Genomic DNA, 19530 nt, shown 5'->3' with positions numbered 1-19530 from the left:
GCTCTTCGCATTCGTGTCCTAAGTAATAATACGTGCCCTTTATCTTTAGAGCTGGAAATTAACAAAGCAACTTTAAAATAACATCCTGCCTTCTGTATATTGTTGCATGTGGAGCATGCTAAGAATTACATGTGAGGGGAAGGTAAGCAGCTTGGAAGCTCGGCTAGATTTCGGCTCGAAAACATTGTAGTGATTGTGAAGAGAAGTTTATCGATGGTGGGGGCACACATGCAAGGTGGAGGAGGGTGAGGTTACTGAGACAGGCGTTAGACTGGCAATTAGTGGTCGAAAGACAAGGAAAAGTTATATAAGAGCAGCGCGCTGTTGTTCCCTGGCCCGGTGGAGAAAGTGCGAACCAATTAGGATCCGGCGTAAAAATCTCCCATGTGCAATGACCTAGGAGGTCGCGTCAATACTTTGGCATTTTCTACACTGGACATTAAATTGCTTACGTTGATTCCGATGTATTTACTGTAGTTACATCATTCAACATTGAAATCCATTGCTGCACTACGTCATACAGGCACCGCCCTGTCAAAATATAGGTGAGCACCTTGCGCACCTTTTGGCTCCATGTGCTCATGATTCATAAACCACGTGGCTGCATTATGGGACAACAAACTGTGCAGTTTCATGCAATTTGTACACTAACGCTTCCAAAATACTACTTGTGCCAAAAACAGCACAGTCCAATGTGTGTCCGGTTTTATCTGCCCGTAACAGAACACGTTGCCATCCACCTTGACTACAACGTCGAGGAGGTGGGCGTCACGGACTGGGCTGCTCAACTCGAGGCAACGCATGGATCCCAGAGTCCAACTCCTGCAGAAGGACTGGGCCCGCTCAATCCGCTGCATGAGACACGCGCGGCCGAAAGGGAAGTCTCGTTCGTTGCTGCCTCCAATGAATCTGAGCACGGTCACTTAGTGGAGCTTCTGCAGGAAAATATGGAATATGATAAGCAAGAGGAGGAGGGGGAGCAGAAAGAGGAAGGAAGCAGACGCCCTCCTGACTTCTCGTTGGTTACCAACAGTGTTGGCATCAAAACGGGCTCACGAGGTCTCAGCACCAAGGTTTGGGAGAACAGGAGGGTCACGGTGACTGAAGAAATGCCCATAAATGTCCCCTGGCTACGTGGGGAGAGACTGCCATCTGCAACGTCCGAGGAAGGAGATAAAGGAACGGAGGTGCTCCCAACGTACGAATCTCCACCGAATGCAACGCAAGTTAATTCCCATCCCTACGTCGCAGAAGTTTCGTCCGCAATGCCCGTCACGACGCAAGACCTCCGTTCCGACCTCGTGGGCTTCCCCATCGCCTCCACGAATGCGGCGAACCTCCACCCGGCGCCGACCGATTTCACAGCGCGCAGCGGCAACCCGCCGGCTTCCCTGTCGCCTTCGCCACCACCGCGCACAACGGCGCCGCGGCGGGGCGGCACGGTGGCATTGCCCGAAGGCGGCACGCGGTCCACGACGTCCGCCCTCGCCACCGAGAGCGAGGGCGGACGCCGGGCAAAGATGAAGCCGGTGGGGAGCGGGCGGCCCGGCCAGGGGCTCCCGTGGCCCTCGGCGGAGCGCGCGATCGAGGCGCGCACCGTCCAGGCGGGCGAGAGCGGCCGTGCATCGCAGACGACGCCGCCGCCGCCGCCGCCGCCGCAGGCCTGCGTGGGGCCGCTGTGCGCGCTTGGGGGCCAGCAGCAGCAGCAGCAGCGCACGCTGGTGGTGGCGGCAGGGGCCGTGGTCGCCGTGTGCGCACTCGTGGCTCTGGTCGTGCTCGGGCTGTGGTGCCTCCGGAAGAGGCAGCGCTCGGCCGAGTGTCAGCTCAACGGCGGCAAGGGGCAGGCGGCGCAGAGCGAGAGCGTGGAGATGCAGCGGACTGTGTGAACGAGCACTAACCCTGGGTCAACATAGAACGTTGGGCCGACGTTGGACCCGACGTTCGTCCAATGGTTTCGACCAGATGCCAACATTGGCCCAACGTTGACATGTTTGCCGGGACGGCCCTGTGTCCGGAGTGCAGAGTGGTATCACAGCTTTGATTGTTCTCTTCGGCGTATTACCTGGATGTTTATAGGAATTGATGTTTTAATGGCTCGGAGTGCCCGACGACTATGTGCATGTAGTTACCAACCACATGGCACAGAATGTGGGGATGGCAGCTGAGTTATTCTCTGTTCGCTGGACTGTGACCATGTTGATGTTCACAAACCATGACTTACTGGGGTTCTGTTGACTCGGTGAAACCACGACGCTTATTTAAATCAACGTTATATTTGGATAAGTTGAGTAACTTACTTTTCCCAAAACTCTTTAACAGCCACTGTGATCGATTCATTATCATTTTTACAGTCGTAATTAATACAGTATATAAGCATCGTGATTGGATGGACTCTTTCACGTCTAACTTATTTCGACTTAAAACACATTCACTGTATTCTGAATAGCTATGTAAACGACGTGGAGGTTTTGAGCCTGCATACAAAGAGAATAACATTTTTGGAAATTCTTCTTGACTCAATGTTTTTAAAATCTTATTTTTGAACAAATTCCTATCCAATGACAACATAGTTAATTGGAAACCCAGTTTGTGATGTCATGATCGTAAATGCGTACGTCATGCGAATAGATGCACGCTTCTGCTGCCCGATATGCTTTGTATCTTCACGTTTCACATCAAGGTTGCAGAATGACATTTTATTTTTTTATTTTATTTATTTATATTTTCAACACCCAGCAACCAGTACAGAAACACAAAAGGGGCCGGGGTGCACACCTTTCCCAAGCGGCACACAAAACCGAATGTGTACGTTTTTTTCATGCACACTGCTGAGGCCAGTGTTTCCAGGCACCTAAGGAGAGAGAGACATTGACAGTCGCCCAACCATTGAGGTCGCTCCTAAACGATGGGTGAAAACCCAGGGCGAGACGAACCCCGGCGACCCGAGGTCGATTCCCGCTCACAGCCACCAACACCGGTGACGATTATCTGGACCGGTCCTGGGCCTCCCCTAGGTTGCTATGTGTAAAACATCGCCACGAGGGAGACAAACGTGGCCGGGCGTGGTGCTGGGCACCCACCCCCTTGGGTGCTTGCTAACAGCACTTGCCCCAAAAGTCTGTTAAAGCTATACTTGGGAATCTATGCTTTGGAGTGGTGAGCGAGTTACTTTAGCAAAGTGGTGCAACAGTACTTAATTCGTCTGATAAATCAGTAATCAATAATTTCACTACTAATTGTTCTATAGGTATGCAAGTAGCATGCATATTTCTTAAATTTTACTTGCGTTATCTGATTACTTTCATGATAACTTCAAACCAATCTCCGAAACAACAGTGCTGTATTATTGTTGGCTTTGTCTTTTAGCTCAAACTATGAGCAATCATTTTCTATTATCTTGAATATTGAAAACATTTACATCTGAAAACAGGTAAAACATAAATCAACATGTGTATGTAAATAATGATAATATAGTCAAATACAGAAAGCAGAATAATAATACAGGATAACAAGTACTTAGATATTCTGACCTGATTACATTATCACGTGACATGCAATTAATTACTCCCTGTCACCGCATTTGTGCCTGCGTTGGGAGACCACAAGCTAGACAAATAAAAACTCAACGTTCCCATGCCCACATGAACATCGGGTGTTAATTACCTAATTTGTTATGCCTCACACTGTCGTTTAAATTCCGCACCCCTTATGGCAGGGGCCAGTATTTCCTGAGGATGACCGCTGCTGACTTCTCACGGAGTGGTACTCGTTTTATGCATCATGCGGTTCTGATTACTAATTAGATTCCAACTAATGGACCCAGATTCTTAAGAATGGTGGAAAATTGTTGACTCGGTAATTTCCTCCTGATTGAGAATTCCAAACGTTTTACATCTGATGAAAGGGAACAATGGCTGATAACTGAAACAGACCAGTTGGTCTGACAGCGCCACCCAGCAGAATTATAAACAAATTATACCTATTTTCCACCTGTGCCAACAAATATTAACCTCGCCCCTGGCCCTGCTTGGCCTTGAGCCAGATTCACATATCTTGTGATGCCAGAGTTTCATGGTTTGGTCCTATAAACTACCTGAGGGCGTGACGACCCTGCCTTTCGCGAATCCCAGGCACAGCTGGCCCGGCTGTCAATACCTGGTAAGGGCCCCTCCGAGGGTTACACGGTCTTCTCACTGCCTTGTGAGTGTCTCGGGAGAGTCAATGGCTAAGGGAGTAACCCCCTACAGAAAATCAGGAATGGGGCCCCTCAGGCGGTTTTGTGACGCACAGCGGCGCATTCCCGGCAGCCCCTGCAGCCAAACTGGTACCAAACGTCGTGCGTGGCACTCCTTTGGACCTCACCAGCAAGGCTGAGGGGGGGATCCTGATGCATGGGCAACCCAGGATTTCCAGAGTAACCTGCCCGGGCTTTGCGCCAACAAGAGGTGCAAAAATTGGGAGAGGACACTCCTCGGCCACCTCATCGTGGCCAAGAAACACGGATGGCAGCAGTCACGGGTTATAAGCTCATTTTGGATTGGCATCAAAAATGGGTGCCATGGGTTGCACCCACCCGCCTCAAGCTGGGCAGCCCCCGGCCAATAAGATTCTTTCCCGCCATGGCTCACCTGCTCCAATGGGTGCTTGGAGCTTATGGTTCATCACCAGACGAGTGGGTTGCAACACCTGCACCAGACAAAAGCAAAACAAAAGGAAAGAAGGTACCAGCCCTTCATTTTGTAAGCTGTAATGAACGTACAATGTGTTCTGGACTCTCCAAAGATCTATTGCAGATTGAGGACATCTGCAATACTGCAGTTATCGACAGGGAGCTGGCGAGACTCCATGTGGATATTGCAGCACTGGCAGTGGCTCACTACGAGAGAGTGACTGCACTTTCTACTGGCAAGGCAAACAGCAGAACGAACCAAGGCAACACGGTGTTGGGTTCGCCGTCAAAAACACACTCCTTGGCATGATAGAACCACCGACTGCAGGCTCTGAGCAGATTCTGCTCATGAGACTGCTCACTGCGTCTGGCCATGTAAACATCCTGAGTGTCTACGCCCCAACACTCTACTCACCTGCAGAGATTCATGACCAGTTCTATGAAGAGCGTCACAATATTATTCGCAAAATCCCTAGCTCTTGAGTACATGTTTCTGTTGGGAGACTTCAATGCAAGAGTTGGCGCTGACCACAATTTGTGGCCCGCATGCCTTGGCTATCATGGCATCGGAAAAATGAATGCCAGCGGCCAAAGACTACTGGAGCTCTGCTCATACCACAATCTCTGTATCACAAACTCGTTCTTTCTCACAAAACCTTGCCATAAAGTGTCATGGAGACATCCAAGGTCTCTTAATTGGCACCAACTGGACTACGTCATCACCTGACGAGGCCTCCTCAATTAAGTACTCATCACACGCAGCTACAACAGTGCAGTCTGTGATACCGATCACTCACTGGTATCCACCAAGGTCAGACTACGCCCCAAAAAGATACACCGCACTCAAACAAAAGCGCTACCTACGCATAAACTCTGCCTAGACCGCCCTCCCAGAGCTCACTCAATCATTCCAACACAGCCTTGAGCAGCCACTACACGACACACCATATGGAAACATGAAGACAAAGTGGGCGTACATCAGAGACGTCATCTTCAATGCAGCCATCAATACCTTCGGCAAGCAGACAAGGCAGAACACAGACTGGTTTGAGGAACACCTGGCTATAGTGGAACCCATCCTCCAAGCCAAGCGCATGGCGCTCCTGAAGTACAAGCAAGTCCCAAGTACAGGATCATTAAGTGCTCTGAAAGCTGCCCGCAGTGCAGCTCAAACGACTGCCAGATGCTGTGCCAACAACTACTGGCTGAATCTGAGCAGTAGAATCCAACTCGCCTCGGACACTGGTAATATCCGTATCATGTATGAAGGCATCAAGAAAGCCTTTGGTCCAAACATCAGGAGGACTGCCCCCCTGAAATCCAGCACAGGGGCCATCATCACTGATAAACAAGAGCAAATGGCCAGGGAGGTAGAACACTACTCAGAGCTCTACTCACGAGACAATGGTGTGAGAAGCTGCCCTTGCTGCACGCTTCGGTAAAAATTCAGACGAAAATGAACAATCATCAGCATGTGTATTAAGCCCAATGTTGCGGAAATCAAAAGAACGGTTGCTTTAACAAGTAGTGCTGCTTCGAAGAGTCACATAGCTAACAAATCTTCACATTAGCATTAGAAACTCTCCATGTTAGGCTTTATGCATGGTGTATTTGTATATTTCACTGGCAATGTTCTAATACTTAAATACGTAACATAATTATAGTTGGTGAAACTGTTGTCTAAATGTAGGCTTGATCATACCATCTTGCAACTCATAATGTGATCTATTTTTCAAATATTAGATTAGCTATAATACTTATAGAAGCAAAGGGATATCAGTCTAAATAATATCCTGCATTTGTTATGCATTATACTCTTTGGTTCTATTCGGTAAAGTCACGTAGGTAAAAAAATAAAACAACAAAAATCACGACGTTTCGGCCACAACACAAGCGGCCTTCATCAGGTGAAGGGACCAGACTGTCTCGAGGACAGCGCTGGAGTGAACACAGCTAAGCTCAGACCGCGACCTTTAAGCTGTGTGAGAGGAATCAAGGTGCCTTGAAAAAGGAAGGATGTCATTCCTGACTTAGAGTACCCCGGGGTTTACAAATTGAGTTGTACCTGCGGTGATTGCTATATCGGGGAGACGAAGCGACATGTCTCTGACCGAATTCGCGAGCACAAATCAGATTTGAAACACGGCAGAACGAATTCTTCTGCCGTAGCTGATTACTGTTACAACGCTGTGGGTGATCACGATATAATTTTCTCTGATACCAAGGTTCTTTGCAAACCCACGGGTTTTTATCAGAGATTTGTTCACGAGGCAATTCAGATTTACAAACACAGACACAATTTCAACTAAGAAGATGGTTTCAAATTAAGCAACCATTGGAAAGATGTTTTAAATCGAACCAAACATTAAACAAATTTTCAATGGTACAGTATATTTTTTCAAATAGTGGTACCCCAAACTTTCGCAGCATCCATTCTCTTCCCTTTTCAGAAATCCCCCCCCCCCCCGCCGACCTGCACATGTTCACCTTTCATCATGCTAAGTCCGCCAATTAAATGCTAATTTTTATGCTAATTCCTTTGTCAAGGCACCTTGATTCCTCTCACACAGCTTAAAGGTCGCGGTCTGAGCTTGGCTGTGTTCACTCCAGCGCTGTCCTCGAGACAGTCTGGTCCCTTCACCTGATGAAGGCCGCTTGTGTTGTGGCCGAAACGTCGTGATTTCTGTTGTTTTATTTGTTTACCTCCGTGACTTTACCGAATAGAACCAACGAGTATGGATCCTTGCAGTCACAAAAGCTTCAAATCTAGAATTGTTATGCATTGTTTGCATTTATCTCTTGTCACGGCAAAAAAAGGTTTAAAACATAATAGCATTTTATTTTGACGTGTTTATACAGTGATACCTTAGTTAATGTTGATTTTGTAGATGTAGGAAATCACTGTATTTAAAGAAGTCATTGCTTTTTACCAAAATGAAAATGTCCATTGGCAGTTTTGTTTTGGGGGGACATGTGCTCCACAGCACACACTTTGTGGGCTTTTTTTTAACAAAGTGGTGGTCATATTGTCGATCCTGGACGGATGACGGGCTGAGTCAGCCCCAATCAGCATTAAAACACAGAGTTTCCGATTGTGAGTGAAGCCCTCTAATTCGAAGGTCAAGGTACATCCCTCGCAAATTTCTTGCTCAGGCCACACTGTTGGCACAAGGGCCCCAACGAGAGGCAGCTGTGGAGAGCCTCTCTGTAGATAATTTTCGCCCACTCTTCCACACTGGCCAGACGTCTTAGAAGCGGTGGGAGTACCCACATTTTACCGCACCACATGCAATATGCCGACTGTATTTACTTAGCGGAGCGCTCCCATTTATACCGTTGGGTGCACAGAGGCGGGGGATTTAAGGAACGTGCCCCGTTGCATCCACTGCTGCACTGGGATCTCAAATCGGCGACCTCAAGCTCAAGGCTCGTGTCATTTTGTATGTTGAACTTCTTTTGCACGGTGTATAGCCAGCCAACCGTGCTAATCGGAGGTGCGGGGGAAGGAAAACACACCGAACGTAAAAAAAGCAGTTTTGCGCACATTTCTGTTGGAAGTGGGCATTGTCGATAACAAGCTCATAGGTCGATAGAATCGTTATATTTGGAAGATTAATAACTTTACATGAACATGTTTTATTCCGTATTTTCATTATGGCTTCCAATTAGAAGGCGTGCAGCCAAATGAACTGGAGAGTGGATGACATGTGCTTGCCAAATCAGTCGAACTTACTTTGAATAGAACTACTCTTAAATTTCCATAACAGCCCGCTGAATGGGTTTGGCGAACGCATGTCATTAAGAACACTTCCTCGCGAGGGCCACGCTAATAATTGCAGAGGGTATACTGTGACATTCTCGAGAGGGGCACGATTCTTTTAATTTATAATTTTGGGGTTTTTCCAATTTTCCTTCTGTGACTTTGTTTTGCTGCTGCTCAATGAAGAATCAAAGTCCTATGACTAGGAACCATCTTATATCACAGTACATGCAGTACATGAAATTTGGAAGGGATACCTTTGCAGAAAAACGTTGCATCGTTTCCCAAAATATATCTATATATGTTGGGACATTTACAATTTTACATACTCCACGATGAACACCGCTTTGTAACAGAAAAAAACACGATATAATCGGCTGTTCCAAACAATGGCCTAACGTAAGAGGAAATGTGAGTCTTGTAATATGTATTTTTGGTTATTAATGTAATTTTTGACAAAGGTAGTGCGTTTTAAATTGTATTGTTTTGTGCTTGTACACTACTGTCAATGCAGTCCATATGTTTAATTCACGCAGAGGGAGTTTGAGTCGTTCTGACCCTCAAAGCTGGGCATGCACAAATTAGAACACAAGCACAAATGAGATGTATTTACTCAAGATAAGTTTGGCTTCAGCAGAATACATCACCAGATGTGATGATAACTGATGTACAAGACTGGCAACAGGTTGCCAGCCAAAGGAAATAACACACCCAAAAGGACAACCGCCACAGATATGGAGCGATGCGATCAGGTCACGTACAGAAGTGAGATAGATTGTGGAATCACAAGACCATGAATGGTGAAGTTTTGGTGATCATTCAGCAGTGGATAGATCATGATGAATAAGACGGTGTTTGTTGATGGTGACAGTTTTGAGCTATTGGCCTATGCTTTTAAATCACCGCCGTCGACGTTCAACATGAAAAACAACATGACCAAACATGTTCACTCTCGATTTTATTACACTTAAAAAAGACTTAAAACACATTTCTTTTGCATGCAAAATAATAACGAAACACGCACAAAAGTAGCGCACGAGGCAGTCTCTGGATTAGCAGATGCAAAAACCGTTCAGCGAATATCCTCAAGGCACCAGGACTGGGATCATTAGGAAAGGCAGGCGCGTTATTCATACGATCTGGCATTAGGACACTGGCGTAATAAAAGGAGTACAATGGAAAAAAAATGGAGCACGGATTCCAAGTGCTCGGACACAGCAAACCTGTACTCACCGCAAAGCACACAAAGGCGCAGGCTGCCGAACGGCTGGATTTTGCGCAAACGACATGGCACAGTGTAAAAAAAAGACTTAAAACACATTTATACGTTTCTCAGTATTGCGTATAACTCATCTATATAAGTGAAAGTCTTTCCTGGGCTGTTAATAACAATCTTCAAAGTAGAAAGACTGCCATCCCTAACCTGACCTTTTCTCATTTTATACATAACTTTGCAGCCTGGCCATGAAACCTAACACTTTCTTTTCCCGCATAATAAAACTACCTTCAATTCCGACACAAATTTAAATCTTACCAATCAGCATGCTTACAGTATAACTGTCGCCTAATATGTGGTATTGTTCTACGAGCCGATTCCAAGTGGAACACGTCAATTCACGGACCCCGTTTCACAAAGTATAATGCGCGTGCAAATGACAATGCTAACTCAGCCGCTAGCTAGAAGTCTCCTTTCATGAGCTTAAACCTCTATCACTGCCCAGGGATGGCGGGGTCCGAAAAAATGTTTCATTTGAAGCAGCAGCAGCTACAACTAGAATCTCAATTATTTCCATTAAAGCATCGGAATTAACAGCAGTGTGACCAAGTAATGAGCCAGCATTGTTAAAGAACTTACAAACATGTGATGGATACATGCCAATTAAAAAAGAACACACTTTTTTAAAGCAATGAACTGGCATTGCTAATGTAAATATTAGCAACTTCTGAGTTAAATATGTTGAAGTTCATTTTGTATTTTTGCTTGTGTTTTGTTTAACAATTTTAAAGCAGAGAACAAATACTGAATTTGCGCCAATGGTGTTTGCTGATACGGAGGAGCTTAATAAATGGTGCTGTAGTTGTGACGGTTGTATAGTCAGTGTTGCTGCGTGTTTTCACAATACTTTAAACATGGTGAGATTGCATGAAACACACCCAAAACTTGAAGAGTTTTGAGCAGGATCATGAACAGTTATGCATGCAGCCGATTCCCGCCTTCAGTGATTTGCTGAAATCGTAATGCCACTGGATCCGGATTCCATTCTTAATTTTCTTTATTTTTCTCCCGTCTTGTTTGCACTGTTTCTGTTATTTCCCTGTGTAATTTTTTATTGTGTCCATATAATTAGGCGAAATATACCATTAGTAGTATATTATTTCCAGGTACAAATTGACATTGTGCATGTAAGAACAGATTTGAATCGATTAGTAGATACATTGTTACACACATTGTCATCGCACAGTGATGGCTGTATAATTATACATGTATATAAAAACGCGAACTTTAGGTTGGATTAAAACCTAAACAAGTATTGCTTTGGAGCATACAGGTCACACATTAAAAATAAGTCACATTTCAATCTGTATATTCACACACAAATATATTTTAATCCTTCATAATACAGCTTTTTTTTTAGCTACATCGCGTAAATATAAATGTGTCGTTAAACCCGCCACCACCCGACACAGCCAAGTATTAAGGTTTGTCAAGATCTGTACTAGTAATTGGAATGTTCTGTTTACGTGACAAACCCTAATAATTGGCTGTGTCTGGAGGTGGTGGGTTTAATGATTTTAGATTTACGTGAACTCACCCAAAAAAAAACCTGTATTATGGATTAAATTGATCGTGAAAGCCTAGTGTCAAACTGATATTTTAGTCCATCTACCTACACCCACGAGTCCCAGACAGAGAAAAGAGGTCCACAGTTTGCGCATTAAAACAAGTGCTGCTGGTTAATACAAGTCTGAATAACCAATTGACTGAAAGACTAAACACATTTTTTGTGGGTGGTGATACAGAATTAATGGTTCTGAATGGTTATTTATAAGGTTGGAGTTACTGTTATGAAAAAACATTTAAATTCAATCCTAGAAACACGAAATTTATTCGGTTATGGAAGAAAAAAAACACCTTCGAGTGATATGATCACCAAACCAAACTGAGCTGGCTTTCTTTTTGTGGACGTTGCATCACGATGCACATCCCCAAGTATCCCACGAGAGTCATAATAATGAGAAATATGCGGCTTGGAATTCTCACTGTCATCAGACCGTAAAGTCGGGTCATGGAACGTTCCTAGGAGATGTCACGTAACTATTTCTCGAGTAACCTCAAGAGGTATCTCTCACTTGGCACTAGACTGTAGAGAATGTTTGTTGCATGTCAATCATCCAAAATGTTCTGAGAGCAGGAAAATCCAATTTTATGTCAAACCTAAATTTAATTACTCATTTTGTGCAGTCGTTGGTGACTATACGGTCCCTCTTCTTGAGAATGTTATGACTGCGCCCAGCTTAGAACTAGGGATCTCGGCAGTGCTCGCGTCCAGGATTAAACATTTTGGGACATTCCTGAGTGATATTTTTTGTGGAGAGAACAGAAACAGAATACTCCACATCTTGTCCAGACGTGTACAAATCCATGGAAACAAGCCAGCCCAGTTATCGTAAAAAAATATGGCTTACAGGGTCATCATTTGTAAATGTCAGAGGCACTAAAATAAATGACTGATCAATACAGCACCAGGTAAGTATAAATGTATACGAATATAAAGTGTAATTTGAAGGTCACAGCTTAAAGTCTAAATGCGAAAACACTTATTTTGTCATTCATTTTGTTTTTTTAAGTCTCCTGCATTTTTGCCATATGAAGCTCTACAGCACTTGGAATCAAAAAGAAAAAAAAATCATACAAGGAAATGTATATTATTACTTTGATGAAAGAACAAAACCCCCTAAATATATCACATGAACTGCACACAACCGTTAAAATGTGATATCTGCATTCTTTTCTTTGGCATAATCTTTTTTATGTATTAGCTGGACAGTCAAACAAACATGTAAATGTAAAACCTTGAATCACAAGCACAAGAATGTGCCTTTCATTGCCACTGCCCGACATATGAATGAACATGGCTTCATGTCGCTTCAACAAGTTTGGAAAGGCAAACAACAGCCTGGCCATTTGTTTATTATCTTGCTCAGTGGTGCTGGCTTAGAGTGTTCGACTCACATTCCGAATTTTTAAACTTTAAATCCTGGTCTTTATGGGGTAAATTAACTAGTCCAGTAGTCCCTCGGTTAACGTTTTTTAATCCGTTCTACGAAAACGACTGTTAACCGAAATAACTGTGCATCGAATATATACTTACAAACGCTCGAATTGGCCGAAATTGGCACCCACGTGCATAGCATAAATATACCGTTCATCAACATGTTAACGTTAGTCGAATCCATGGGGTTCCATGGGAAGCAAAACGTTAACCGAAAAACCGTTCACCGATGTCACTGTTAACCGAGGGACTACTGCATGGGAATGTGGAAATGAAGAATTTCCACCATTGTCTCAAGATCAACAATAGAGAGCAGTACCTTCCCCAACTGCTCTCAATACAAATGGTTGTGGCGTACAGACTGTGTCGCTAATGATTGATGGCTCCCGGCAGGTGGCTAAATCTTGGGCTCGGCAGCGATATACAATGAGCATCACTTGCAACAACAGTTAGGGTGCACCCTTCTCGACTCGACATGAGGGGCCATGCTACTACATTCGTGCGTGTCCGTCAGGTGTAGGTCTCTCGCTGGCCCACGTCTCCCCGCTCACGCAAGCCCTGCAACCACTTATCAGAAAAGAAGCCCTCTTCGTAGTCGCCCTCTCCCTCAAACTCGGCGTCGGAAACACCGTCTTTGTCTTCTCCTTGGGACGCTGCCCCCGCTACCCCATCCTCTATTTCCATCTGGGCAGCAGAAGTGCGAGGAAACGGGCCCCAATCAGTTGTGACAGAAAAAAAGTGGCGCACACACACACGCGCGGGAAGACAGAACGTGCAAACGCTGGCGCAAGTCGCTTATCCACTGGCGGATGATAAACACGTGCTCACTGCACAGGCTCTTAAAAGTCGTAAGCAGTGTTGCCAGAGCTGACGTTTAACCGTAGTATTTGGAGATTTTTCACTCTGTGTTCCCCTGCTACTGCTGCGGACCGGAACGTCCATCGCTTAAATGTTTACATTGCCTACTCTGCACCACTCCCTCCCTCTTTCAGTGCTGGCTCAAGATTGATCTCTTCCCCTACACCTACAATAGCCTGCCTTTCGAATTAAAATGTTTTTTTATGCAATTCTAAATAAGCTTTATCCTCACCTTCATTTTTGTTAAATATCGCCCGATACTTTTTATTCATCTACCGTTTTCACAAATTGTTTTCCCAATTCCTGCAGTCTTGACATTTAGTTGTTTTAATAACTGAAATCTTGTTTTAAGAAATATTTATGTTGAAATGAATGTGTGTCACTCAGCTTCTAACAAATCATTTGCAAAACTGATAAATGAATCGGTGAATGTGTGAGTAAAATAACAAGAACTTTTAACTTTTAAAACCAACATATGTCCTAAAAAAGGGCCTGGGGCCTCATGACTTGTCTCTTTTAATATGATTTTTAAAAGAAGAGATAATTTGAGCAACATTAAAAAAAAATTCCATTGGCCTCGAGATTCCCCTCCTGCTCCCCACCAGATCTGGCAACAACTGATCGCAAAGTGAAAGGTGCATTCCATACATGGTGCTTGCAGAGTGGGCAGCTGCGTGGTGTAGGAATAGCGAAATGAGGCAGCGTTCAGGCAGCTTTCATGAGATTATGTTACACAGCTCTTCCGGAGAAGAAAGTAAATAAGTGAACATGACAAATACCACAGGATAACATGAACGATGACAGGACAGCAGCTATGAAGTGTAGGCTGAAAGTGCGCACCGCTTTTTGTCATTAACACTAAATTGTATATTATTAAAAGGTCTATGGAAGGATAACTTTTGCAGAGTGTCCTAAACATTTCTGTTTCTCAATTCTTAAAAAGCATATTCCAAAATATAACCTTGCATGTGTCTATTTTATACGGCAGTGATTATTAATGTGACATTTAGGCTGTACTAAATTTTGGGGGTAAATCCTTCATTATTTCACAAGCCCCACCAGAGTTTGGGTATTATATTAAAGTGACCAACTTAAAAGGTAAAAGTGTCAACTGTTTGGCATCTGTAAAGTAATGCATCAACTGCATACGTGCTTTAGATTTAATTATGGATCATACATCTCACCGGCTGGCACTGCGGTTAGAGAGCTTGACAGAATCACAAGATCACAAGTTCAAATATCGCTTGGGTGGTTGAGCCAACTTCTTACCCTTTCGGGATATGGTCATCTTATGCAAAGAATGGCTCCTGCCATAGAAATGTGGAGTTGTTACCACTGGCTCAGGGTTTTTCGATAGAGATGAATGCAACAGCTCCATTGCTTGTTTGAAAAGTGACACTGACAGTGTGGTACCGGATTGCTATGTGAAGCCTGCGCCTTTTCTTATTACAGAAAATCTTTACCTATTGATATGTGGGCCTCTATATAAACTGTTCAATCTTAATGCTATAGATTAGTGTCGTTATTTATTTCCTTAACTCGAAAGTATTATGAGATATTATTTAATTCATTTTGTAAAAAAATCCATCTAAAAATATTTCTATATTTCCATATCATGATTATGAACATAGCCATTAGTGTAAATACCAATACCTGTGTTAATCATTTCAATAAGTAATTTCAGCAATAACACTTAATCCTACGGTAAAGGTTCGTTGGGCACGCACATGAATATAACTTTACATTTAAAAAAACTTTCACGTCTTAAAAAATTACAGCCAACATTCATAATGACCTATAAAAAAAATGTGCTTTGAAAACAAAAATGTAAGATTACACACCTTACAAAAGCCATCCACTTGACAAAGAACTTTGGAATGATATTTCAGATAAAACAACCATTATGCTTCGAAATACAAAGACGTGCCTTGCGGCTTTAATATGGAATGGGCTGTAACAGTCAAAAGTTTGTGTTTATGTATAGAAGCAGTTGATAATTTTTTTTGTTGAAAAAGCAATAAGCGAAAGCAGTTAGAGTGAAAGGTGACATCATTGCATGGTGTGCCCTGGACACAAGTATTTGCAGTTATACTGGGAAGGAGTTGAGGATTTTTTTTCTGTCACAAAGATTAGCTGCCCTGCCCTGCCACTGGAACATCGTCAATATATTCCACCACTTCTGCCTGAATGCAAAAGATTGGACAGCACAAGCAGAAACATATTGTGTGCATTAACATCACCATATTTATTGCAAGCAAAAAAGACCAAGTGTGAATTGTTTAAATGTTAGCCGAGCTGCCTGGCTTGATGGCAGCCTGGTCATATCTCAGCTGATCAATCAATGCTTCATAGGAAGGCTTTTGTGAAAGGCACTTTATAATAACCAGCAGTGGTTGTCATTTTAGAGAGAGAATTGACCCTCCCACCATGGGAATGTGGAATTTCCACTGCTGGATCAGGACTGACAACAGATACAGTGTTATGTCAATGCTTGTCGAGCCTAGGTACACTTTGAAAATACCTTTCATTGCTATATACAGTCGCTAACAGAGATAATTTATAAACATAAATAAATCGGGCCATTATGACAATGCAATGCATTACCAATTTACAAAAGTACTTCTTTCTACGTAGCAAACACCCAATATATTAAACCATAGTTTGTGAATGCACACATTCATATAGGCATTGTAACTCAGAAAACAGTGGCTCTATGGGTTAGTGTATTGGTGTGTGTGTGTTTGTGAGTGGGGAGCAGCTGTGCACTGTGTTCAATTACCAGACATGTTGCACATCATTTGTAATTTGTATTTAAACATGGCCTGGGATTCTGCTATGCCAACCCATAAGCCTAATTGGCAGAACTCTGTATCCGTATGTGCGTGTTGACCCCACTTCTTGCTGATTAACAGCCCATGCATTATGTCAGTGTCGCTGGCAGCAGCTGTCCTCCAGCGGCAAAAGGAAAAGCAGAGCGATGCTCACAATTAACAAAGCACCATAGAGCTGAAACATACTAAACAGACATTGGGATCAATTGGCACGAATACCAACCACTTGAGCCTGCAAATTTTTGATACAAGGATCTGTGTTTCATTGGCTTGGAAGCATAGGAGAGAAGAGGTGCAGTTGCCTCCCAAATTTCAAACATGAGGAAGCCATCGACTGTGTCCCTTCAATGCACAGCCTTCATGGTTCCTATAGTAACTTGACAGGACCACCCCCAAGACTCATTGCCCTCCATCTTCAAAATAGTTTCTACATGCTTGCTGTGCTGTGCCTGCCAATGGGGCCACTGCTACTGTATAAGATCTCAATATATCACAATATCTGTGAGTCTTTTATTTTCGTTGGGCTATCATTTGTGGCCAGGTTGCCTCTGAAAAATAGCTATAAAGCTCAGTGGGCCTTACCTGGTAAAATAAAAAAAGTTGCATAGTCGAGTTTTACCCTTTAAATCTCTCCACATTTTAACTCAACTGAACGCAATTGTTCCGAATTATAATTTGTAAAACCCTGTAGTACATCGTCGTGTGAAGAGCAAAATTTGTGCATTTTCTTGAATACCCTTTTGGCAAATAGGTGCATTGATAAGCATTCTCACCTACTGTATACTTGGGAATTGTTCATATTTGGCTAAAAGTATTTAAGCTGACTTTCTATTACCACGTAATTCAGGTAGATTGCCATGCTGGAATACCTTGCATGGCACATGCCTGGACGGCTGTCTCACCACCTATGATGACAATGAACTTGTTGGTAAAGTGGTGAGAGAATGGGGATACTAAAATCCACCCATGAGAGTTTTTTTTAGTTAGATCGTGTAAATATATAATTGTGTCATTTAACCAGCCAATTAGTAGGGTTTGTTACGTAAACAGAACATGCCAATTCGTTTCAAATTGGCATGTTCTGTGGCGGGTTTAACGACATTTATATATTTATGCAATCTAACCCAAAAAAAACCTGTATCATGGATATTGGTCACGAAAGCCTACGTGTTAAACTGACTAAAATCCACATGTGCCCTTACCTCGTCATCTGGCTGGAAGTGCTCCTGTACAAACCGGAAGAGGTCTGCCTGCAGTATCAGTTGGCTGTGGTATTTGAGTGCTTCCTGCATGCACACAAAAGACAAAGATGAAGAGTCCCCGGACAGCCTTAACAGACTGATAAGCAAGCACCTGTGAAGGCTGGCACAGCACAAGATGGGGTGGGTGGCCAGCATCATGTTGGCCGCCTTTGTCTCCCTAGTGATGATGTTTCCACCATGCACCAGGTATTAATTTGAGGCTGAATCGATCTCGGGGAAGCCCATGTTGGGTTCAGATAATTGTCACTAGTGTTGGCCCTGAGTAGGAATGGAACTCGGGTCGCCGGGTTTGTACCACACACACATTAACAGATACCGGCATCTCCCATTTTGTCTTACAGGCCATACGGTGCAGTAATTTTAGTTTTGTGTGCACCAAATGAGGGCAGGTATGTCTCACAAAAAGGGTGGTCTGACCGATCCCATGCCTGAACATATTTATGTCTCCAGTGCTGATATTTACACACACCACCCACGCACTTATTTAAGGCTGAGTCAACCTCTAGGAGACCTAGCACACGTTCAGACACAATGTGCCACTGATATCCTGCATGGCTGAGCATCAAACCCCAGTCACGAACAAAGTAAAAAAGAGTTTAACACGTAGGCTTTTGCAACCAATATTATTCATAATAAAGAATTAGTAAGGGATTTGTCACGTAAACAAAATGCCAAAGAGTTACTGCTTCAGCCCACCGGTGTGTTGGAGAGTAAATCCACAACATTTACAATTTGGGTACGACGTTTCGCTGGTGATTACAACCAGCATCATCGGGCGATTTGCCAGAATAGTGAAGCCCTCCACCTGCTCCTGGTCTTAAATAGAGCAGGACGATGTCATCACCTGAACACAATCAGGTGCAGAGATCAGAAGCGGAGGAGGGGGGGGGCTATTGTAATTATATAATAGATTATTAATTAGTTGATGAGTATGTTTCCTTTATAAGGAACTAGCTTTACTACCCGGCTTCGCCCGGGACTTGGATTCACCACGCCCGGCCGCCTTTGTCTCCCCAGTGGCGATGTTCACACACCACACCAGTTACTCGTTTGAGGCTGAGTCGACCTAGGGGAGGCCCAGGACCGGTTGAAATAATCGTCACCGGTGGTGTCCGTGAGCGGAAATCGAACTCGGGTGCTAAGCACTACGCATGCGCGGGTGACATGACAGATGTGACGTCACAACTCACTTGTCTTGCAAAACATATGCATTATTGCACCCCCCCCCTCCCCCCCCAAAAAAATACCAAAGTCTATTTTTTTTAATTTTTTGTATTTGCAATGATTGCAGTAGTCTTATGTTCTAAAGTATTAGTTGGATCTCGTTTAATTTTAATATAGGTACTTTCCTCCAGTAAATCTTTAATTGAATTATCATAATCCGCTCGTAACATCACTACAGTTGTGTGGCCTTTATCAGCCGCCAGAATTTGGATATATTTAGTTAATCGAAGCTCTCTTAAGGCTTTTGCTTTGCCAAAGCAAATATTTATTTTTGGTACTTTGCTATTCTCAATTATTTTGGCAACCACGTGCCTAGTCATCTCTGCGGCATTATATGGAAGGTGTCTTACCGCTGATTCCACCTCAACAATTATTTCATCTACTGGAATTGTACGTGGGGTAACGGCAAAGTTAAGACCTTTAGAAAGGACCGATATCATGTCGCTAGTTAAATCAGTGTTAATTAAGTTCATTAGCGTTTTGTTTTTAAATTGTCCATTATTAGTTGGGAATTGTTTTTTATGAAGTCTAGAGAATTTATGAATTTGGTTAGTTTTTGTTAGGTTAAATACATTCTCAGCCGATTGTGGTGTTATAGTATCGATTATATTCGGATAATGTATGGATACACTAATGATGACATGCAAGTGCT

The 19530-nt window shown here is 43.5% G+C and overlaps 2 protein-coding genes across 4 annotated transcripts in view; one reads left to right on the top strand and one right to left on the bottom strand.

Annotated features, from left to right (window-relative positions):
- SUSD5 (sushi domain containing 5) overlaps window positions 1-10157 on the top strand; it is a 20020-nt gene extending 9863 nt beyond the window's left edge. The window contains exon 5 of the mRNA XM_032959596.2: window positions 724-10157. Coding sequence (XP_032815487.2) covers window positions 724-1886 — 1163 coding nt within the window. The 3' untranslated portion in view covers window positions 1887-10157. The remainder of the gene's footprint in view (window positions 1-723) is intronic.
- The window catches only part of LOC116945258 (cartilage-associated protein), a 22267-nt gene continuing 12111 nt past the window's right edge, over window positions 9375-19530 (bottom strand). Inside the window, exons 6-7 of one of the 3 annotated variants that reach the window (XM_032959624.2) lie at window positions 17595-17678; window positions 9375-13387 (exon numbers count right to left, since the gene is read on the bottom strand). In XM_032959624.2, the coding sequence (XP_032815515.2) occupies window positions 13214-13387; window positions 17595-17678 (258 nt within the window). In that variant the 3' untranslated portion in view covers window positions 9375-13213. Of the gene's footprint in view, window positions 15745-15778; window positions 16506-17594; window positions 17679-19530 lie in introns of those variants that run through there. The other 2 variants (XM_032959631.2, XM_032959642.2) reach the window with 2 other exon arrangements.

This window comes from Petromyzon marinus, chromosome 2, assembly GCF_048934315.1.
Source record: "Petromyzon marinus isolate PM22_M1 ecotype Great Lakes invasive population chromosome 2, UKy_Petmar_22M1.pri1.0, whole genome shotgun sequence".
Classification (NCBI taxonomy): domain Eukaryota; kingdom Metazoa; phylum Chordata; class Hyperoartia; order Petromyzontiformes; family Petromyzontidae; genus Petromyzon; species Petromyzon marinus.
The sequence above is the reverse complement of the archived record's forward strand: the minus strand, read 5'-3'. Positions and strand labels throughout refer to the sequence as shown.